This window comes from Vombatus ursinus, unplaced genomic scaffold (genome assembly GCF_900497805.2).
Source record: "Vombatus ursinus unplaced genomic scaffold, bare-nosed wombat genome assembly UNPS02001287.1, whole genome shotgun sequence".
In the NCBI taxonomy this organism is placed as follows: Eukaryota; Metazoa; Chordata; class Mammalia; order Diprotodontia; family Vombatidae; genus Vombatus; species Vombatus ursinus.
The window spans coordinates 18,150,929-18,170,738 of NW_020941065.1; the positions used below are offsets into that span (position 1 = coordinate 18,150,929).

At 50.4% G+C, this 19,810-nt stretch overlaps 2 protein-coding genes across 2 annotated transcripts in view; one reads left to right on the forward strand and one right to left on the reverse strand.

The window, feature by feature from the left end:
* The window catches only part of LOC114045502 (acyl-CoA dehydrogenase family member 11-like), a 28,598-nt gene extending 10,836 nt beyond the window's left edge, over positions 1-17,762 (reverse strand). Inside the window, exons 1-4 of the mRNA XM_027865548.1 lie at positions 17,479-17,762; positions 4,168-4,400; positions 927-1,026; positions 41-158 (exon numbers count right to left, since the gene is read on the reverse strand). Of these exons, the coding sequence (XP_027721349.1) occupies positions 41-158; positions 927-1,026; positions 4,168-4,400; positions 17,479-17,703 (676 nt within the window). The 5' untranslated portion in view covers positions 17,704-17,762. The remainder of the gene's footprint in view (positions 1-40; positions 159-926; positions 1,027-4,167; positions 4,401-17,478) is intronic.
* A 1,762-nt stretch (positions 17,763-19,524) lies between these two features.
* The window catches only part of HORMAD2 (HORMA domain containing 2), a 74,086-nt gene continuing 73,800 nt past the window's right edge, over positions 19,525-19,810 (forward strand). Inside the window, exon 1 of the mRNA XM_027865288.1 lies at positions 19,525-19,567. The gene's annotated coding sequence lies outside the window, so the exon portion shown is untranslated. The remainder of the gene's footprint in view (positions 19,568-19,810) is intronic.

Genomic DNA, 19,810 nt, shown 5'->3' on the forward strand with positions numbered 1-19,810 from the left:
GGCCAGAACCCCTGAGCTCCTCCGCCTCCGCCCCACTCACCCACGTCAGAGCCTCCCTTCCGTTCGGTCATCCACTGGCCAGAGGTCCAGAAGTGCTTTGGGTCTCGTGAAGTCAGATGACCGAAAGCTTCCCCGGCTGCCCCTGAGGGCTTCATCACCTGCAGGGGATGAGGTCGGAGAAGGCAAATGAGGGAAGAAAAGGAGGAAAGGAATAGAGCCTGGGGCAGTAAGCACCCAGGACACTTGGTGTTTCTTTGCATCCCCAGCACTTAGAGCAGTGCCCGGGATGTAGTAGGTGCTCAATAAATGCTTGTTGATGGTGACGGATGACACTTTGGAGCCGTTTCACTTGTGTCCCCTGGACATGACCGTCCCCTCTCCTGCCTGTGCTTTTGCTGATTATCCCTCCACGCCTTCCTCTACCTGTTGGGATTCTTACCTCCATTCAACATTGGCTGTGGTGCCTTCTCCCATAGGAGTCATTTGCCTGGTTCCCTTCCCCCCAAATTACCTTGTATTTATTTATTTATTTAACTACTTATATGTTATTTTTGTTGTTTCCCCTCAAAAGAGTGTAAGCTCCTGGAGAACAGGGATTTCATTTTTGTCCTCGTGTCTCCAGTGCCTACCACACAGTAGGCACTTTAAAAATGCTCCCTGAGCCTCTAACTAGCCCCCGTCTAAGCGTAGAGTCATGGTCACGCTTGGATGGATGCCTTAGCAGCTTGGGGCATGCAGCCCCACAGGAGCAAGGGGCTGGGGTCTCCATTTTTTATTAGGAAGATGGAAAACCAAGGAGTCATCTGAGGTCAGAGGTTAAGCCACAAGGAAGTAAAGGAGCTGGAAGCCTCAGCCTGAGGTCAAGGGTGGGGGGCAGGGGGGCAGAGACTGGGAGGACACCAGCTCTGAGTTCCTTTGGTTCTCACCTCCAGGACCTTAGCAGCACCATCAGCCATGGCCAGGGGGCAAAGGAACATTCCAGAAGAGGGGGAGAACAGGAACAGCTTGGCCATCTGGTACACGCGGCTGAGGAACATGGAGAAAAGCCAGAGTCGACACAAGCCAGGATGGGGGAGGCCACGGGCAGCCTGGCTCTCCCTTCCTTGGGCCTCCATTTCAGAGGATCCTCTTGTCTCCCTGCTTGGCCGCCTGACTCAGAAGCAGCTTCCTGGACTCCCTTCTTTCCTTTCTTTGGTGAGGCAGGGTGAGACTCCTACTTACAAAGGCTTTGTCACTGGCCTGCTCAACTTGAATGGATGGACAAATAGATGGATGGGTGGGTAAATGGATGGATAGATGGATAGATAAATGGATGGATGGATAAATGGATAGATAGATGGATAAATAGACAAATGGATGGATAAATGAATGGATGGATGGGTGGACAGATGGGTAGATAAATGGATGGATGGATGGATGGATGGATGGATGGATGGGGGGTGGGTAAATGGATGGATAGATGGATAGATAAAAAAGATGGATAGATGAATAGATGGATGGATAAATGGATGGATAGATGGATAAATAGACAAATGGTTGGATAAATGAATGGGTGGGTGGGTGAACAAATGGGTAGATAAATGGATGGATGGATGGATGAATAGATGGATAAAAGGATGGATGAATTGGATGGATGAATGGATGAGTAAAAAAGCATTTATTAAGCTCTTACTATGTGCCAATTACTGTGCTTAAAACCAAACCTGTAATTTCTCAGTACAATGACAGCCGGAGGCCCCTTGGATCTGCTGACCACAGCAGGAATCACTATACTTTAAGGAAATAAGAGGTAGAAGGTGTGGTCCCACCCCCGTACCCACTTCATTCCCATAGGGGAAGACCTATTCTCTCCTGTTTGAAGCTCAGAGGACTGTTTTCCCCCTTTCAATCCAGAGGGAGATGAGGGAAGCAAAATGTAGTTTGTCCTGGCTAAGAGTCCTAAGGTACGAGTGGTCGGCCAGGCCTGGGCTGCTTTCCCTCGTCCCCTTTGCCTTGAAGACTCCTTAGGTGTCTTCGAAGCATGGCTGTGGTGCCACCTCCTGAGTGAGACCTTTCTTTTCCTAACTGTGAGGTATTAAAAGTTTGAGAGACATAGTTTCTGGGTAATTAATAATTTTATTAATAATTCTAGCATATTATTAATAAAAGGATGATTCTTTGGCTGTCTGTCTTAGACCAAAGGCCCCTCAAAGACTCAATGCTTATATGCCTTTGGAAGAGGGGGTGTTGCTGAGGGTGGAAATCAACTTAATTATTAATGAGAGAATAAATTTTATAATGAGAGGTGGACCTATTTTAATGAGGGTCTGGGGTACATGACTCTGATCACTCAATTTTGGTCAAAAAGAATTGTCTGTATTCCATATCACCCATCTTCCAAAAGGGAGAATCCGCATTTTCCCAAACCTGTTGGAGTAGAACACAACGTGTTGGAATCCATCAATTCACCTAACTTTGCCTTTTGAATAGGTAATCTGAATTCTCCCTTTCAGTATCAGCCCTGCACTTCAAAGGCTGCCTGAGAAATATCTTGGTCCTAATTCAATAATTAGTCATTAAATACGAGAGAAATACTCATTTCTGTCACAATGCCGGGCCCCTTGGAAATGATTTTGTCCATAGTAGGTGTGTACTTGCTCGGGTTGTGCCTTTCCCTCCCCTCTCCCCCCTCTCCCCCAATTAGAGCATCAACCCCTTGAGGACAAGGAATGTTTCTGGATCCCCGGCCTCTAGCATTGTACCTGGTGCTTAGTAGGCCTTTAATAGAACGAAATGCAATAGAATGCCAATAGTGCCTTATACACCATCATTTGTTTGCAGGCTGTCACTCCCACGAGACTGAGAGCGCTCCGAGGCAGGACTGGTTTTCGGTTGGTCAGTGTTTTTGTATTCCCAGTACTTCTCCCAGAGCCTGGCCCATAGCTGGTGCTTAATAAATGCTTATTGACTGAGGGACTAAATCAGGAAGGGATCTTTGAGATCCTCTAGTACAGTCACCTTATTTTGCAGAGGGGGAAACTGAGGCCTGAGGAAGGGAAGGGGATCGCCTGAGGTCACCCAGGAAACAGGCAGGCTTTGGAGGCTGGTATCCTCATGCAGTGCTCCACCCCCAACACAAGCCAGCCTTTGCTTTCGGGAAGCACACAGCCGTACACCAAGGCCAAAGTTTTATGTTCCTGCCTGTCTAACAACTTGGGAGAAAACCCTTGGGAATGGAATACAGATAGGCCGGATTATGGGCCATTAGCCCCGGCTAATTATTTCTTTATGGTTCAGCACGTAGGCATGACTGACGGCCATGTTTACAGGTACAGAGCATGGCGGCTTCAGCGGCAGCTGGGGCCCCTCCACAGGCAAGAAAGGAAAAGGGGGTTGAGACACTCACTTCTGGGCCATGAAGCCCCCTTCCATATATTACCATGTTTGGGAATGCTTGGGCAGGCATGCCGCATTTGTCTAGACTGGTGCCTTCACTGATGTAGGGGAATCCCAGTGCGGGAACTCCTTCCTCCAACACGGAGCAGCTGTTTGTCTACAACCAATGCAATCCTAGACCTAGAGCCTCGAGACATCTCAGAAGCCATATCATCCAGCCATCTCCCTTTACAGATGGGGAAACTGAGGCCCAGTGAGGTCAAGTGCCTTGGCCAAGGTTGCGCAGGCAGTCATCGTCAGAGGTGGCATTTGAACTCGGGTCTCTGACTCTAGAGGTCTTGTCGTGTCCCTGCTTCCTTCCTTCTGACAATAGCAGGACTTGACCAAGGTCATGCAGCTGGAGTATGTCCGAGGCAGAAATGGACCTCAGGCTTCCCTGACTTTGAGGCCAGTCCTCCATCCACTATACTGCTCACGTCCAATCCCTGCAAACATCGTTGCCGCCTATCTACAAATGGGGCAAGTGGGAGACCTCTTACTCCTTGGGTGACCGAGACGCTCTAAGCGCCCGGGCCTCAGCCCCTCGTGTGGAAAGTCAGGGGGCTGGACCAGATGACCTCCAGGGCCCCTTCTCGCCCTGACTCTCGGATGATGCCATGACTCGGGAAGGGGACGGGCCTTGGAGGGCCCAAGTCACGGAGCAGCTCAAGGGCAGAACCAGCCCCAGACCCAGCGCTCCTTCCTCTGACCGTGCGCCCTGGGATGACCCCAAATGTCCGCCAGGGCTCTCACCTCCAGCCGAAGTATTTCCTCTCGTAGCCTATGGCGATTAACCCCTCCTCAGCCGAAATCTCTTTCAGCTTCTTCCAAGCAGAGCAGGTGAGGACGAGGTCCACGCGCTGACCCCACCCGTCAAACGGCTTCAGTCTGGGGGGCTTTGTTTCACATTCTTGCCCCAGGGAGAGGATCTCATCTGACACGCGGGCTCCAAACCTCTGCAGGTCCTGGTTCACTGCTGCAAACACCTGCAAAGAAGATGCCCCCAAATTTGGTGTGGGACCTCCCTTCCCAATTGCACCCCCTCCTGAGGAGTGAAGAAATAGGGAAGTAGTGGGAACACTGAGAGAAGGTCCTACGGGATAGAGTGGCTTGGAATCAGAAGGACCTCAGAGAACTCCTCTCTGGGGGCCCCTCTGAACCTCAGTTTCCTCATCTATAAAAGGAAGATTCATAATACTGCTTACCTTAACAGGTCATCATAAAACTCAAGTGAGATCATGTATATAAATCCCTTTGCAAACCTTCAGACGCTGTGCAAATGTCAGCTGTTTTGACATGCCTTTGGACAGGCTATCACCCAAGCCCGAAATGCTTTCCTTCCTCACCTCTACCTCTTAGAATCCCTTGCTTCTTTTAAGTCCCAACTCCTACAGAAAAGCCTGTCTTGATGCCCCCTGTTGCTGGTCCCCTTGCCCCTGGAGATTACTTTTATTACTTTAATTTTCTCTTCAGATATTATTCCTGATCCCCAACCCCAGAGAATGAAAATAGAGTATTATTATACAAGCCTGAAGCCAGATAGTCAAAGGCTTTCAAAGCCTAACAGGGGAGTTTGTGTTTTATTAAGGAGGCAACAGAGAGTCAAGGAAAGTTATTGAGCAGAGGAACAATATGGCCAGATGTGCTCTAGAGAGATCAACTTAGCAACCATAGGGAGGACGGACTGGAGAGGAGCAGGCCTACAGACAGGGAGACCGATGAGAATAGTAACAGCCGCCGTAATAGCTCCAGATTGTTACACTGGATTGGATGGCGAAAATGTCGCACTGGGAGTCAGAAGGCCTGGGATGGGGTCTCAGCTCTGCCTTGTCTAGGGCTCAATCTCTGAGTCCTGATATTAGATAGGGACCATATGACTCCTTCACAGAATTACCATGACGACCATGTGGGAAAGTGGGGGTGAAAGCACAGGATTTTTGGGTTGGAAGGGGTCTTAGCATTCAACTGCTCACAGGATTATTGAGTTTAAAACTGAAAAGAAACTCAAGAGACCCTCTAGGCCAGGGGATCTTCATCTCTTTGGCATCATGGACTCTTGGGCAGCAGTCTGGTAGAGCTTATGGACTCCTCAGAATCACGTTTTTATTGCTGTTCAGTTGTTTTTCAGTCTTGTCCAACTCTTCATGACCTCATTTGGGGTTTTCTAGGCTAAGATATTTGGAGGGGTTTGCCATTTCCTTCTCCAGCTCATTTGACAGATGAGGAAACTGAGACAAACAGGGTTTAAGTGACTTGCCCAGGATCATGCAGCTAGTAAGTCTGAGGCTGGATTTGAGTTCAAGACAGACGAGTCTTCCTAACTCCAGGCCCAGCATTCTGTATCACCTAGCTGCCCCAAGGAGCCCTTCTCAGAATCATGTTTTTAAATGCATAAAATACTAAGGATTACAAAGGAAACCAATTATGTTTAAAGTTATCAAAATACATTTTTTAAAAAGCTAATAAATGCCAGGTTAAGACTCCCTGATCTAGTCTAATCCTCTTATCATCATCATCATCATCATCATTATTTTTGCAGACACTGGGACCCAAAGGCCACAGGAAAGCAGCAAAGCTAGAACTCAGCCCCAGGTCCAATGACTGCAAAACCATCGGTCTTTCTACAGGCCTTGGCTCTCTATAGACTTCAATCTCCTCCTGTGCTGTTGAAATGATAAAGAGCTACATAATTGTAATTACTATTTATTTTATTGCTAACACTATCAGGCAGCTGGCCTTAGGGCCTGGAAGACCCGAGTTCAAGTGCTGCCTCTGACACATCCTGGCTGTGGGATCCCTGAACAGACTGATAAGCTCCTCACTGCCCTAAGCATTTCTCTGGGGTTATTGAGACGGTGTCAGCTGGCCCTGGTAGAGGGAATTTCCTTGATGGAAGCTTTTCTACCCAACGAATCCGTTCCTGGACCACCCTATCCATTGTTCCCCAACCCAGATAAATTCACGGCTCTGGTGTGGAGGGACAGTCGGAGCAGGCCTGGCTATTTGCCACTGGGCTCCGGATCAGAAGACCTGCCCCTGCCAAGCCCTGCCTGCCCCTCCCTTCCCCGCCTTCCTTGCCACACTCATAGTCACTAGCCTAAGCGGTCCCTGGTGCCAGCCTCTCCCCTAGACTGTTGGGCAGCCAGGGCTGGGCAGCTGGGCTCCAGTCTCTCTGGCGGATGGAGCCCATCCACCCTGGGCCTCATCGCCAGATTAATCTTCCCCACGTGTGGCTCCTCTCTGCTCAGAACCCGGCTGGATCTGGTCCAGACTCTGCGTCTTGTCATTCATGCTGCCCCTCCCCCCAGTCTGCTCCCAAATTACTTTTCTGGCCCAATTTCCCACTGTTCTCCCTCCCCCCTTGCTCCCCTTCTCCACTTCAGCCTAACTGGACCATTCTCGGCTCCTCAAACTGGGCCACTCTTTTCATCCTTCTTGTGTTTCCGTTTGGGGCACATAACAGCTCTCCTTCCTCCCCTCTCATCCTCCTTCCAGCTCCAGCCATTCAAGCTTTCTGATCCTTCAAGGCCTATCCCAAGTGGCAAGCACCTCCTCCATGAAGGCTCCTGCCATGCCCCGAGTTGGAAGTGGCTGTTCTCTCCACTGATATCCCTTAGCAGTCTTTCTCTCTCATGCACTCACAACAATACTTCAAGGACCTGTGTGGGATGCCATTAGAGGCAACCAGGTGGTACAGTGGCTAGAGCTTTGGGCCTGGAGTAATGAAGACCTGAGCTCAAATCCAGCTTCAGATACTCCCTGTATGACCCTGGGCAAGTCCCTTAATCTCTGCCTCAGTTTCCTCAAACGTAATATAATAATAGCACCTACCTCACAGGGGTGCTATAAGGACAGAACTGAGATGCTATTTGTAAAGTACTTAGCACCATGCCTGGCACATAGTAGGCATTTAATAAATGCTTCCTCCTTTTCTCCCTCTTCTCCTTCTTTCCCTCCTTCCTTCCCTTTTTTCTTCTTTCCTCCTTCTCTTCCTTCCTTCCCTTTTTCCTTCCTTCCCTCTTTTCTTTTGCTTCTTCCTTCCTTTGCTTATTCTTTCCTTCCTTCCTCCCTCCCTCCCTTCTTTTCTCCCTTCCTTCCTCCCTTCCTACTTTCCTTCCTTCTTTCCTCTCTTCCTTCCTTCCTTCCATGGGGTTATTCCCTCAGCTGGTGAAATGAATTAACATAAATAAGTGTGAGATGACTCAGAGATTCCTGGTGATTCTTTCATGGGTTTGTAGAAGGGAGGCGTGAACACTCACTCCCCCAACCAATTAATGTAATTACTGAATCCTTGGGGGTCTCTTGATTAATCAATCAAAAGTGTATACTAGGTATGAACAGGTCCTTAATCAATTTGAGAGGAGAGAAGTACTTTGATCATTGGTTGAAATTAGCTGACACCACACAGCAGTTGCATTAGAATTAGCTGAAAGGATCAGACACACCTCTGGGCCCATGTAGATCAGAGCCAGCCTGGAGCATTCCAGAAGCAGATTGCAACAGGTGGCCAGTCTAGTGCAGACACAACCCTACCCAAGCCCCTGAGGGGGATGTTCTGGGAGGAGGGGAAGCAATGTCTCTGTCTCCTCACCTCACCGTCAAATGAGTTGCTATCTGCAAAAGGCTTAGCACAGCACTAGCACACAGAAGGAGCTTACTGTTTCCTTCCTCCCCTTCTCTCTCTGGTTCTGTCTCTGTCTGTCTCTCTCTCTCCTCCTCTCTCTCTCTCCTTCTTTCTTTCTCCCTCTCTCCTTTCTCTTTCTCTCTCCCCCTCTCCCTCTCTTTCCCTCTCTCCTTCCTTTTTTCTTTCTCTCTCTCCTCTTTTTCTCTCTCCCCCCTCTCTCTTTCCCTCTCTCCTCTCTGCTTCCATCTCTCTCTCTCCCCCCTCCCCCCCTCCTCTCTCTCCTCTCTCTCTGTCTCTTTTTCCTCTGTCTCTCTCTCTTTCTGTCTCTCTGTCTCCCCCTTTCCCTCTCTCTCCTCTCTGCCTCTCTCTCTGTCTCTCTCTCCCCTCTCTCTGTCTCTCTCTCCTCTCTCTCTGTCTCTCATCACCATCCTGATCATTTCCCATACCAAAAACACCTTCCCCTGCCCACCCTCACCCCATTGTAACATAAGCTCCTTGAGGGCAGGAATGTTGATGTCTCACTTTTGCATTTGTGTAAAACCCCCTCTAGGTTGCTCCTTCAAATTGCACATGCACTTATGAATTGAGTCTCTAGAGGGCAGCTGCTACCTCAGGTCTCAAGGTACCTCTGGGTGGCTACTTCTGAAGCCAAAGCTTATGAGCCCCCACTGGTATGCTTCCATTAACAGCCTGCCCATGGACATATTTACAACTAGGTCTCAGTGTGAATGATTCCCCTGAAGTGGTCAAATGCATTCAAGTTCGTACTCTTTGAAATTATAACGATATAAAATATGGTTCAACTCTGGTCTCAGATACTTACTGTGTGACCCTGGGCAAGTCACTTCACCTTTGTCTGCCTCAGTTGGAAAGAATAATAATAGCACCTTACCTTCCAGAGTTGTGAGGAGCAAATGAGATATTTGTAAAGTGCTTAACAGTGCCAGGCACATAGTAGGTGCCTAATAAATGTTTCTTTCTTTCCTTCTTTCCTGTATTTCTATCCACCTCTGGAGTGTATGTCTTTGCTACTCATGGATGTAGGGTCTTTTACTGGTCAATGAAATGCCTTTCAAAGCTACATGAAAAGGCCTCCTCCCCAGAAAGCTTCTCACTCACCAAGTAGCCAAGTCCCCAGGGCTCAGATCTTTAAAGGCCCCAGAGACATGGCTCATTTTTGCTCTTCCTGTAAGGGTTTTAATTCCCAAAGGTGTTCATGTGTCACAAAGGGATCAAAGTTAGGTTTAATTTAACACCTTGTGATTATATCTAGAACCTTTCTTCCATTCTTTCCTTCCTTCCTTTCTTCTTCCTTCCTTCCTTTCTTTCCCTTCCTTCCCTCCCACTCTTTTCTTTCTTTCTCTTCCTTCCTTTCTTTGTTTCCTTTATTTCCCTCCCTACTTCCTTCCTTCCTCCCTTTCTTTCCCTTCCTTCTCTCTTACTCTTCTTTCTTTCTCTTCCTTTCTTTCTTTCTTTGTTTCCTTTCCTTCCCTCCCACTTTTTCCTTCCTTCCTTTCCCTCCTCTTTTTCCTTTCCCACTCTTTTTTCTTCCTTCCTTCTCTCTTTCTTCCTTCCTTCCTTCTCTTTCTTTCTTCTCTCCCTCTCTCTCTCTCTTCCTTTCTCTTTTTCTTATCACACTACAGCAAGCCTCAGAAGTGCACATTTCCAGTCACAGCAGCATCTGTGCTGCCTGACATTAGAAGCCTCACGTGGATCCTGGAGCCCAAGCTCCAGAGGTGGCTCTCTCCTGCTTCTTTATCCTGCCTGAGTCACTCAGAATACAGCTTCTACTGTCCAAAGATGAAGGCTGAAAGGACACAGCAGGGAAAGTGATGGACCATCCGGCCTCACAAAGGAATCTCGCCTAAGACAATGCATAGGGGCAGGGGGAAAGGTATTGAGGGGAAGATTACAGGAAAAGAGAAAGCCGGGAAACATGCTAGGGTGGTGGAGGATAAATGCAGGCTGCCTGACCCTTCCTTTGTCCTCTGGGATTGAATCCGCTGCTCTGCTTGCTATCTCCTGGCTCATTTTTCTTCCCTTCTTGCCTGGCAGTATGATGGGCTGGGCCTGAAGACGTGAGAAGCATGGTAAACAAGGAAAGTGAGACTGAAAGGAGGACATGTCCCTCTAGGGACTGGGAACAGCCCATTAACCCATTCCTGGGAGGAAAAGAAAGGGACAGAGGTGGGTGGGGAGCAGCGTCTGGTTGCTGTAACTCTCTGGCTTTTCTTATCAATTAAAAAAAAAGAAAGAGAAAAGGTGGCCAAACAAGCATTAATATCTCTTTTTAAACAGTCAGAGCACTCACCACCCCCAACCATAGAGATGTCCGAGGCCATCGGCAGCATCATAAAACTGAAAATGTCCCACCCTGATTCCCAAGATTAGTTTCCATCACTTGAACTTAGAGATAAAACAAAAACCGGGTGCTGGCTTTGGAATGAGACCTGCATTCATGTTCTGCATTTGCCACTTATTAGCTGTGTGATATTGGGTAAGTCATACAACTTTTCTGTGCCTCAGTTTCCCCATCTGTAAAGTGAGGTAGCTCTACTAGAACTCTCGAGTCCTTTCCAACTCTCTGGGATCCTATGTGGCTGGGGCAGGGACTGGGATGAATGAGGTTTGGTAGGAAGAAGAGGGGTGAAGTTGTACCCCAATTCTGCTGATGTGTCTAGGGAGGAGGTGCTGGAGAGGCAGGGTCACCAGTTCCCCCATGCAGCCTTTCTGGCATCTGTCCCCTCCTCTCTGTTCCCTCAGTCACCCAGGTGCTCATTACCCTCTCTCCTGGCCCGCCCCAGCCCATCCATCAGATTCACTGTCACGGTAATCTTCCTTATGCATGCCTGCGCTGGGCTGGTCATAGCATCGGCTGCCTCAAAGCCTTCAGTGACAAATGGAGGTGAGAGAACAGAATGGAGTCTTCGCCAGCAAGGAGGAAGAATCCAACCTGGTGTCGCTCGGTCATCCCGCCGGTGCAGACCCTCATCCCCTCCCCTCTGGGTTACTGCAATAGCTGCTGTGGGAGCGGTCTCCCTGCCTCATCTCCCCGCTCTAGTCTGGCCTCTGCTCAAGCTGCCAAAGTGACCTTCCCAAAGGGCAGGTCTGAGATGAGTCCTTGCAAGAATTTCATGCTATCTGGTTCTGACGAATATAAAAGATGGGGTAGAGCCTGGACTCGTGATTTCATCGCTCCCCCTACTATGCAGGTCAGCACCTTCTTTGTACTTAGAGGCAGGATGAATGACTTGCCCAGGGCCACACAGCCAGTAAGTAAAGGGAAGCTTGGTTTGAAAGGGGCAGTGAATCCCCAGGCCCCTCCGAGCCTGCTACCGGTTTCTGATCAGTGCAGAACATTCTCCTCCAGACCCGTCCCTGACAAGGTCAATCAAGCAGACTTGACAATTACAGCCCCTGTCATTCCCTGGCCCCGTTCATTAAGGCCAAGGCTTCCCCCAGCGGCTCCTCCGCCCACACCTGTCAGCCTTCCTCGGCCTGTCAGAAAGATGAATGAAGGAAGCAGGCAATGAGAGCTTGGCCCTGGTGGGAATGGGTGTGGGCGAAGGGACACCGAGCCTTGTGGCCATCGACCAAGCCTTCAGTCTGGATTGGGTGGGCCCCGTGTTTCAGGACGGGCTGGGGTGGGAGCAGCTTCGGGAGTTCTGCAAATGTTTCTTAGGGAGCCAACTTTTTTATCTGCTCCGGGCAGCGGGACAGGCTCAGAGTCAAGCTGGAAACCCTGACCCTTCTCCCTTTGACAAACAACTCATGAAGACAGCAATAACAATGTATTGCAAACAAATCAAAGAAAACACCCTAACCCAGTGAGCGGGTCAGTGTGGCCAGCTTCCATCCAGAAGCATGCCTGACAACCGCAGAGACCTAGCCTGGAGTCCATGGGCCTGAATCCTATTTCTGTTCATTCGCTCCTCAGGGGACACCAGCCAGGTCACTTCTCCCTGAGCCTCTGTCTCCTCATCCGCAATATGAGGGTTTTGGGGTCCCTTCCAAGCCTAAATCTATGATTCTTCATGGGTCCTACTTTTCTCGCCTCTGAAGTGAGAGCGTTAGATTAAAGCACCAGGCAATGTAACAATTAGCGGTGTCGTCCCAATTCGCAGATGAGGAAAAACCAGGCCCAGAGAGGTTGAATTTCTTAAAGGCAGCATGGTATGATAGCTAGAGAGAGGACGGTGTTGGAGTAGGTGTCAGGAAGACCGAGGTTCCAATCCCGCCTCAGATGTTCTCTAGCCGTGTGACCCCGTCCAATGAAGACGTTGGACTCTGTGGCCTTTTAGCTCTCCGAAGGTTCTAGGTCTATGATGCAAACACTTCTGAATTCCTCTCCAGCTCGGAACCCTCTAGAGGCAGGATGTGAACTGGGTCTCTCCTGTTTGCGAATTCAAGGCTGGGTATTAACTTGATTTATTATAAGAGAAAGGCTCATGCATGTGGGAACTCTTTATACCAAGGAGCCTGCCCTACAGACCAGCCTTGAATGCTTATGAGTACAACAAAAAAGGGAAACGAGAGGACAATCCCCTCCTAAATTCAGTTGCAAAAAAATCACTGTTATGTGAGTTTATGGTGGGGTTTCATCTCTGGCCCCTCCACAATATCAATTAATCAACAAGTATTTATCAAAGCCTTGCTACATGCCAGGCATTGTCTAAACTGCTTGGAACGCTAAGAAAGGTAAACACAATCCCTACCTTGAAGGGACTCATATCCTAATGGAGGAGACAACATAGCACAGAGATGGACTTGCGCAGGGGGAGAAGAGGTCGCCGTGTGAAGGTGGTATTTGAGCTGGGTCTTAAGACCTTTCTTCTTTCAAAAGTTAAAAATTCTAAAAGTCAAAGATGGGGAGTAGAGCATCCCAGGCATGGGTAACAAGCTAATGTGGAAGACCTCCTAGCTCAGAGCCCCCACAGTCATGGGGTTGCTGAACAAGAGGAGTCTAGGATCTGGAAGCTAAAGAAGAGAAAGGAGAGGAAACCACCTTTCTGAGCAAGAAACGTCAGCCGACAATAGGATGCTGGATATCACCTGAGCCAATTGGGTTTTCAAGGAAATGGGACCAGGGCATCATCACTCTATCGAAGGGGCCCTGGAGCTCTCTTCTTAACCGGGCAACAGTATCCTGAAGGACACTGATGAAAGATAAACCCAACGAGCCCTGAAGTGGGCCAAAGAAGAGAAGGTCAGCTCCCAACTCATCATCTGTCCGGGGGTGAGGGACCTGCTATGTTTCTGTCAACAGGGCCTTGGGAGCTCTTTTTTCCTCCTGCCTCTTTACAGAATTTCCAATTTATATTGCAGGTCTTAATTCACCATTGGGTATCCAGCAGGAAGATGTATCCTGCTGTGGCAGGGGTGGGCAGTGATTTCCCCATGTGGGTGTTTCTCCCACTGATACAGACCCCGCTAGCCCTTCCTGTATGACTCTTAGCCCATCTGTGTTGCCCCAATGTACTGGGGATCCTTTCTCAAGGACTCCTCAAATCACAAAGCTACCAGTGGTGCCCATGGGCTGTCCAATGGTTATTCCTCACTCTTGCCCCTCTCTCACCCTTCCTCTGCTTTTTAAAAATCCTGCCTTTAGAGGAAAAGAACAACAGGATGGATTGCCTTGGGGAACTTCGAAGTTCTTTTAATGACCTCAAACTTCTTCCAGAAACAAAGGCCTTGCTCTTTAAAGCCGATATTCTTCTGGCTTTGCATAGCTATGAGTCATGGAGTGCTGCAGTCTCCAAAGACGGGGAGGTGAGGATCACCCAGAGGGCAATGGAGAGAGACACACGGTGGGTGGGCGTGAGCTGGCTGCGGCGCATTGCAAATCGGGATTTATGGAGTGGGGTAAAGGATGTTGTCCAAGAAATGCAGGATCTGAGGGAATGGTGTTTTTAAAAGATCCAGTTTTGATTACAACTACAAATCGTGGAAAGCCGCAGTAACAATAACTGAGACTCATGGAGGGCTTTAAAGTCTACAAAAGCACTTTGCCTCTATTGTCTCATTTTAACCTCACAACAGCCCTGTGGGTATTACTACCCCCATTTTACAGATGAGGAAACTGAGTCTCAAGATGTTATGTGACTTGTCCATATAGCAATTAGAGTCAGAGATGGGATCTGAACTCCGGTCTTCTTGATTCCAACTCTATTCCCTATGTCCCCCAGAAGAATTGCAATTATGGGTGACCCAAAGGGCATGGTTGCATAAGGCTTCAGCATGTGAACTGTGTTGGCTGGTTCATGAGAAGTGACATAAAAGCTTTACCTCCAAGGCTTTCTTCTGAGCCCGCACATAATAGATACTCAATAAATGTATGGTTGATTGGGAGAGGAGGCCATACAACCACAGAGTGGTAGTGAGGTATCATCAATCAACTGCCTGCGTGCTACGCTGGGGCCTGAAGGAAGGCATCGGGGGTGTCGTGTGGTTTTCTAAGGAGGATTCATGGGAGACCTGGGGCAAGAATCACACGGGACCAAAACGCACCGACGGATGGTAATCTGCGCTGGTGGGCCGAATGCCCGCGTGGAGGTGCCCAAGTATCCCAGCCCAATGTTTTTTCAGGGCCAACCAATCCTAGTTCTAGCTGGAAGGTACCTCCGAGGCCACCTCGGCTGACTCCCATTTTACAGATGAGGAAATGGAGGCCCAGGGAAGTTAAGCACGTTGCCCAGAAGGCATCGGATGTGGGATTTGAACCTCGATCCCTGGCTCCAGAGGCAATGACCTTTCTGCTGTGCCTTAGTGGAATGAAAGGTTACCAAATAGGTTTCCAGAGTCTTGTTATTTGAAAACTGCTTCAGCCAAACCAACTCGATCCTCGAACAGTTTTTTGTTTGGTTTTGCTTGTGGGGAGAGAAGCTTCTGAGTATGAAAATGAACAACGAAGCTGATTAAGCCCTAATTCCTTGGGCTGGCTTTAATCAGAGGCACAGAGGAATAATGCTTCTGGGAACACCTTTGATTGGAAAAACGGGGCCCTGAGCCTTGGATTTTAACATCAGCAGGGCCTGGGCTGGGCGGCAGGCAGCACAACGATTATAGGATGTGAAGGCTTCCATTATTTCAGAACCAAACCAGGTCAGCCTGACCTAGAAGGAACCTTATTAGAAAGACACACACCTATCAGACTGATTTTTCATCACTCCACACAAGCAGTGGCCGGGCCTCAGCCCTGCATCTGGGCACCGGCCCTCAGATGATGCTAGCTTTGGGAGTCCTGACCCGATTCACAGTCGTCCCTCCCAGGACAAGTATTTAGTGGTTCTCCCACCATCCAACATGGGATCATGACTTTCAGACACCTGTGTACCGTCACACTCCTCTTTGGCTCTTAAAAGCACACAACTCCCTGGGCCTTGTGGAGGGTGATACAGATGAAAACCTGACAACTGTGCCTCACTAATGGAATCTGGCAAGGATAAACAACTCGTATTCGGAGACCACTCGATAATCATCATTTCTTGAGGGATGAAACTGGCAGCATAGGACTAAACATCTCATTAGTGAGCTAAACACTTACGGTGTTGAGACAGATCCCACTGACATTCAGAGCTGGCTCAACTGATACTCACTGAGCCAAGGCCATCCAATGGACAGAACACTGGGCTGGCGGGAAGGGGCAGGGGCGCCTTCATTCCACAAATATGAATCACATAATTAGGGTAACAACATTAGCAGCAGCGAGCACATGCTGGCTAGATGACCCTGGGGAAGTTACATAACCTCCCAGGGGCTCAGGCCACTCTATGGTGCCCTCTACGTGGTGGATGAGGAATGGCATATACGCATCACCTATGTGTATGTGTAATAGTATACCACTGAACTATTGTGGAATTTCACAGAATTGTGACACTTTATACTCAGTATGATCACATGTGATTTCATCTGTGGGGGAACCAATAGACAGGTAATATAGACAACTGCCTGGGGGCCTGGGCTAGAGATGGACAGATGGATGGATGGATGGATGGATGGATGGAAAGAGAGATAGAGAAATGGATGCATGATAGATGGATAGAGAGATAAAGGAAATAAAGGATTAAAAGATAGATAGATGGAAAGATAGATTAATGGAAGGATCAATAGATAGAGAGATAGATGGATAGATGAATAGAAAAAGATAGAGAAGTGGATGTATGTATAGATAGGTAGATGGATAGAGAGATAGATGGAGAGATAGAGAGATAGTGAGATAGATGGATGTTCAGGAAGGGCTGCAGACAGGGAGGTAGATGGAGATAGATAGAAATATAGAGATATACAGATAGAGAGAGAGGGAGAGAGGTGGATATATGGAGAGAGAGATGTATGGAGAGATAGATGAAGAGACGGAGAGAAAGATAGTTGGAGAGACAGAGACAGGGACAAAAAGTGAGCATTTATTAAGGGGAGCCCTGCTTACTACGGGTTCCCCCCATTTTCCACCGGTCACCCCACTGCTGGCCTTCTTTGGACTCTCCAGAGTACCTTCCTTCCCCAGGAAACTCACCCCTGGGAAATCTCCCTGTGCAGCCAGCCTGCCTGGTCTTCCCTTCTCCAACCCCTCCTCTGCCCCTCTGGCTGTGGGCAGGGCCGTGGGCCCAGGGAGGAGTGGGCTCAGCACTGGCTCTTCCATCCCATCCCCTTCTCTTCTCCCCCCACCCCCGACTCCCTTCCAGCTTCCTCCTGTGCCTTGTCTCCCCCCATTAGATTGTAAGCATTTTGAGGGCAGGGGCTGTCTTTGTTTTTATTTGTGCTTCTAGAGCTTAGCACAGGGCCCTGAGTACGTAGTAGGTGCTTAATAAACATTCTTTGACTTGCCTGCCCTCCAGTGACTAGCCCAGGCATTACAGGAGGGCCTTGAAGGCTTCCCAAGATCCAGCTGCATACAGGAGGCTGCCTACACCCCTGGGTCTGTGATCTCACTGATGCTGTGATTCTCCATCCTCCGACTTCTTGTTGGTCAATCAGCAAGCATTTATTGAGTGCTTACTGTGTACTACGTGTACTCGCTACCATTGTCCGTTCTGAATTGGTGTTTTATCCAATAATTTCATTTTTGAACCCTGGATTATCGGCTGCCTTGGACTTGACTCCTTCCCGGCCTCCCTGCCCGGCAGAGGCCGGGGTGCCAGGGCACAGTGAGGGAGCAGGGTGCCATGCAGCAGTAGCGAGACAGGCCCTGGGCTGCTCCCAGGCTCTGATCCCCGCCCGCTCATCTCCTACATCCTCACCCTGCCAAGATGCCCTTCCTCTGCTAGACCAGGAGCCCGCGTCCCCTCCCGTCCCACTGCACGGGCCTGGAGATGGGCATCCGTGGCCTCTTTCCCTCGCAGCCTCTCCTCTGCAGGGGCCGGCTTCCCACAGGGCGCCCCCCTCCCACCGTGGCGAGGGCTGCTCTGCTCAGTGATTGCCACCCTGCTTAGGTATACACACACCTGGGTGGGCAGCTGCCTCTTCAGATAGCCCCTCAGCAAAGCGTCCTCCAGGTACTGGTTACCGAGGCGGGGCTGCCCCTGGAAGAACGTGCCAATGCGGGCTCTGGCAAAGGGAATGTCAGCCTGCTGGGGCGAGCTCCTCTGCTGGATGTTTCTCCGGGACCCCCAGGCCTGGGATCGCTGGAGCCCCCAGCCCAGCGGGCGCTGGGCCTGCCTGAACAGCATGGATTCCCTGCCGAGGGCCACTGGGTTGACCTGGAGCTCCAGACAGCAGCTCGCTTGTCCCAGGCTTCCTGGTTCAGAGAGCTCTCTGGACCTCGGGGCCCTCCCCAGTCCCTCCCCATTCCCTCCCCAGTCCCTCCCCAGTCCCTCCCCTCGGGCTCTCCTCTTCCTTCCCCTTGTTCCCACCCTCCCCCTTTTCTGTCCGAGGGTAGAGCGCTGGCTGCACGACCTCATCCCTCTGGGCCTCAGTCTCCTTATCTGTAAAATGAAAAGGCTGGCCCTTTCCAGCTTTAAATCTGTGACCCTCTCCTCGCCTCTGTCCTTCTCCTCTCTTCCTTTGCATGGTCCATCCTTTTCCTTCTCCCTCCTGCCTCCCTAATCCCTCTCTCCCGTCGGTGCCCTCCCTGACTCAGGGGCTCGAGGAGCTAGAAGGAATGGCGAGCTACGGGGAGAGGAACAGAGAGCACGGTCCAGTCAGTCTGAGCTCTTTATAGCGCCAACTGCCTTCTTTTCCAGAGGAGGAAACTGAGGCCCAGGGAAATTAAACGTTTGCCCCCCACCCCACAGGGGGTCAAGTGAGCAAACATTTATTAAGCCCCTACTGTGTGCCAGGAGCTGTGCTAGCCCTGGGGATATAAAGATAAGCAAAAGGCAGTCCCTGCTGCCCCCTTCTCTTTCAGTCCAATGGGGAAGACAGCAGGCAAACAACAATGATAATAGCTAACATGTAAAAAGTGCCCGCTGTGTGCCAGGCGCTGTGCTAAGCCCTGGGGATACAAAGCAAGGCAAAAGGCAGCCCCTGCCCTCGAAGAGCTTACGGTCTAACGGGGAAACAAATAATTCTGTACAAACCAGATACAGAGAGGATACACTGGGAGCGGGCCCCCCTAGGACTTTCAGCTTCAGAAACAAGCTAGCAACCTGGGTTCTCCGGCTCCACACCCAGCCCCCAAAAGTTTCCTGAGGAGGGGGGCTGCAGACAGGGAGCGCTCATTGACTTAGAACTGGAAGGGACCTCAGAGGGCCATCTATCAATCAATCAATCAGTCAACAATTCTTTTTTTTTTATTTTTTGAGGAGATTGGGGTTAAGTGACTTGCCCAGAGTCACACAGCTAGTGAGTGTTACGTGTATGAGGTTAGATTTGAACTCAGGTCCTCCTGAGTCCAGGGCCGGTGCACTATCCACTGTGCCACCTAGCTGCTACTAGTACACTATTTTTTTTTTTTAGTTTTTAGGCAATTGGGATTAAGTGACTTGCCCAGGATCACACAGCTAATTAGTGTCAAGTGTTTGGTCCGAGGCTGGATTTGAACTCAGGTCCTCTTGGGTCCGGGGCGGGCGCTCTATGAACCGGGCCACGTAGCTGCCTCCTAGTCAACATTTCTTAAGCGCCTACTATGTGCTAAGTGCTGGACATACCAAAAAGAGGTCATCTAGTCCAGTTTCACACAACTGTGCAGCCCAGAGTGCACACGCTGCAGTACGTGGCAGAGCTGGGATTCCAACCTAGATCACTGACTGCTGGGTGGAGTGGGAGGAGCCTCGTCCTGGCACTTCCCCCCACCTTCAAGGGCGCCCGCGCACGCGCAGGAAGAAGCCTTTACTGGACGGTGCGCGAGACGCGAGAGCCGTTAATAACCGTCAGCCCCAGCCTCGGTCTCTAGGGAGGGTGGGGTCGGGAGTTTCCTATTTACATATTCATGAGGTGGCGGCCAGCCGCCGAGCAGGCGCTCGGCCAATCCGGCAGGAGCAGGGCGGGGAGCACCGCGGGCCCGCGCCCAATAAGCGGGCTGCTACTCATGCATTATTCATGAGCCGCCGGTGGGCGGGAAGAGCGCCAGAAGACGCTGGCTGCGAGGGGCAGGTCGCGCTCTCTCCTCTTCGCGGGGAGGGGTGGGGGTGGGGCGGGGGGCGGGGGGCGGGGGGCCCTGGCTTCTTTCTCGCTGGAGGCTTTGGGCTGTGGGTGGGTGGGTGTTTACCGAAATCCTGCCCCGCCGCAGGGTCCTGAGGAGAAACCTGAGGGGGCGGGGGCGGAGGAGGCCGCGGGCGGGGCCTGGCTCCCCGCGGGGGAAACTGAGGCACGGGGAGGGCCTGGGGCCTAGCTAAA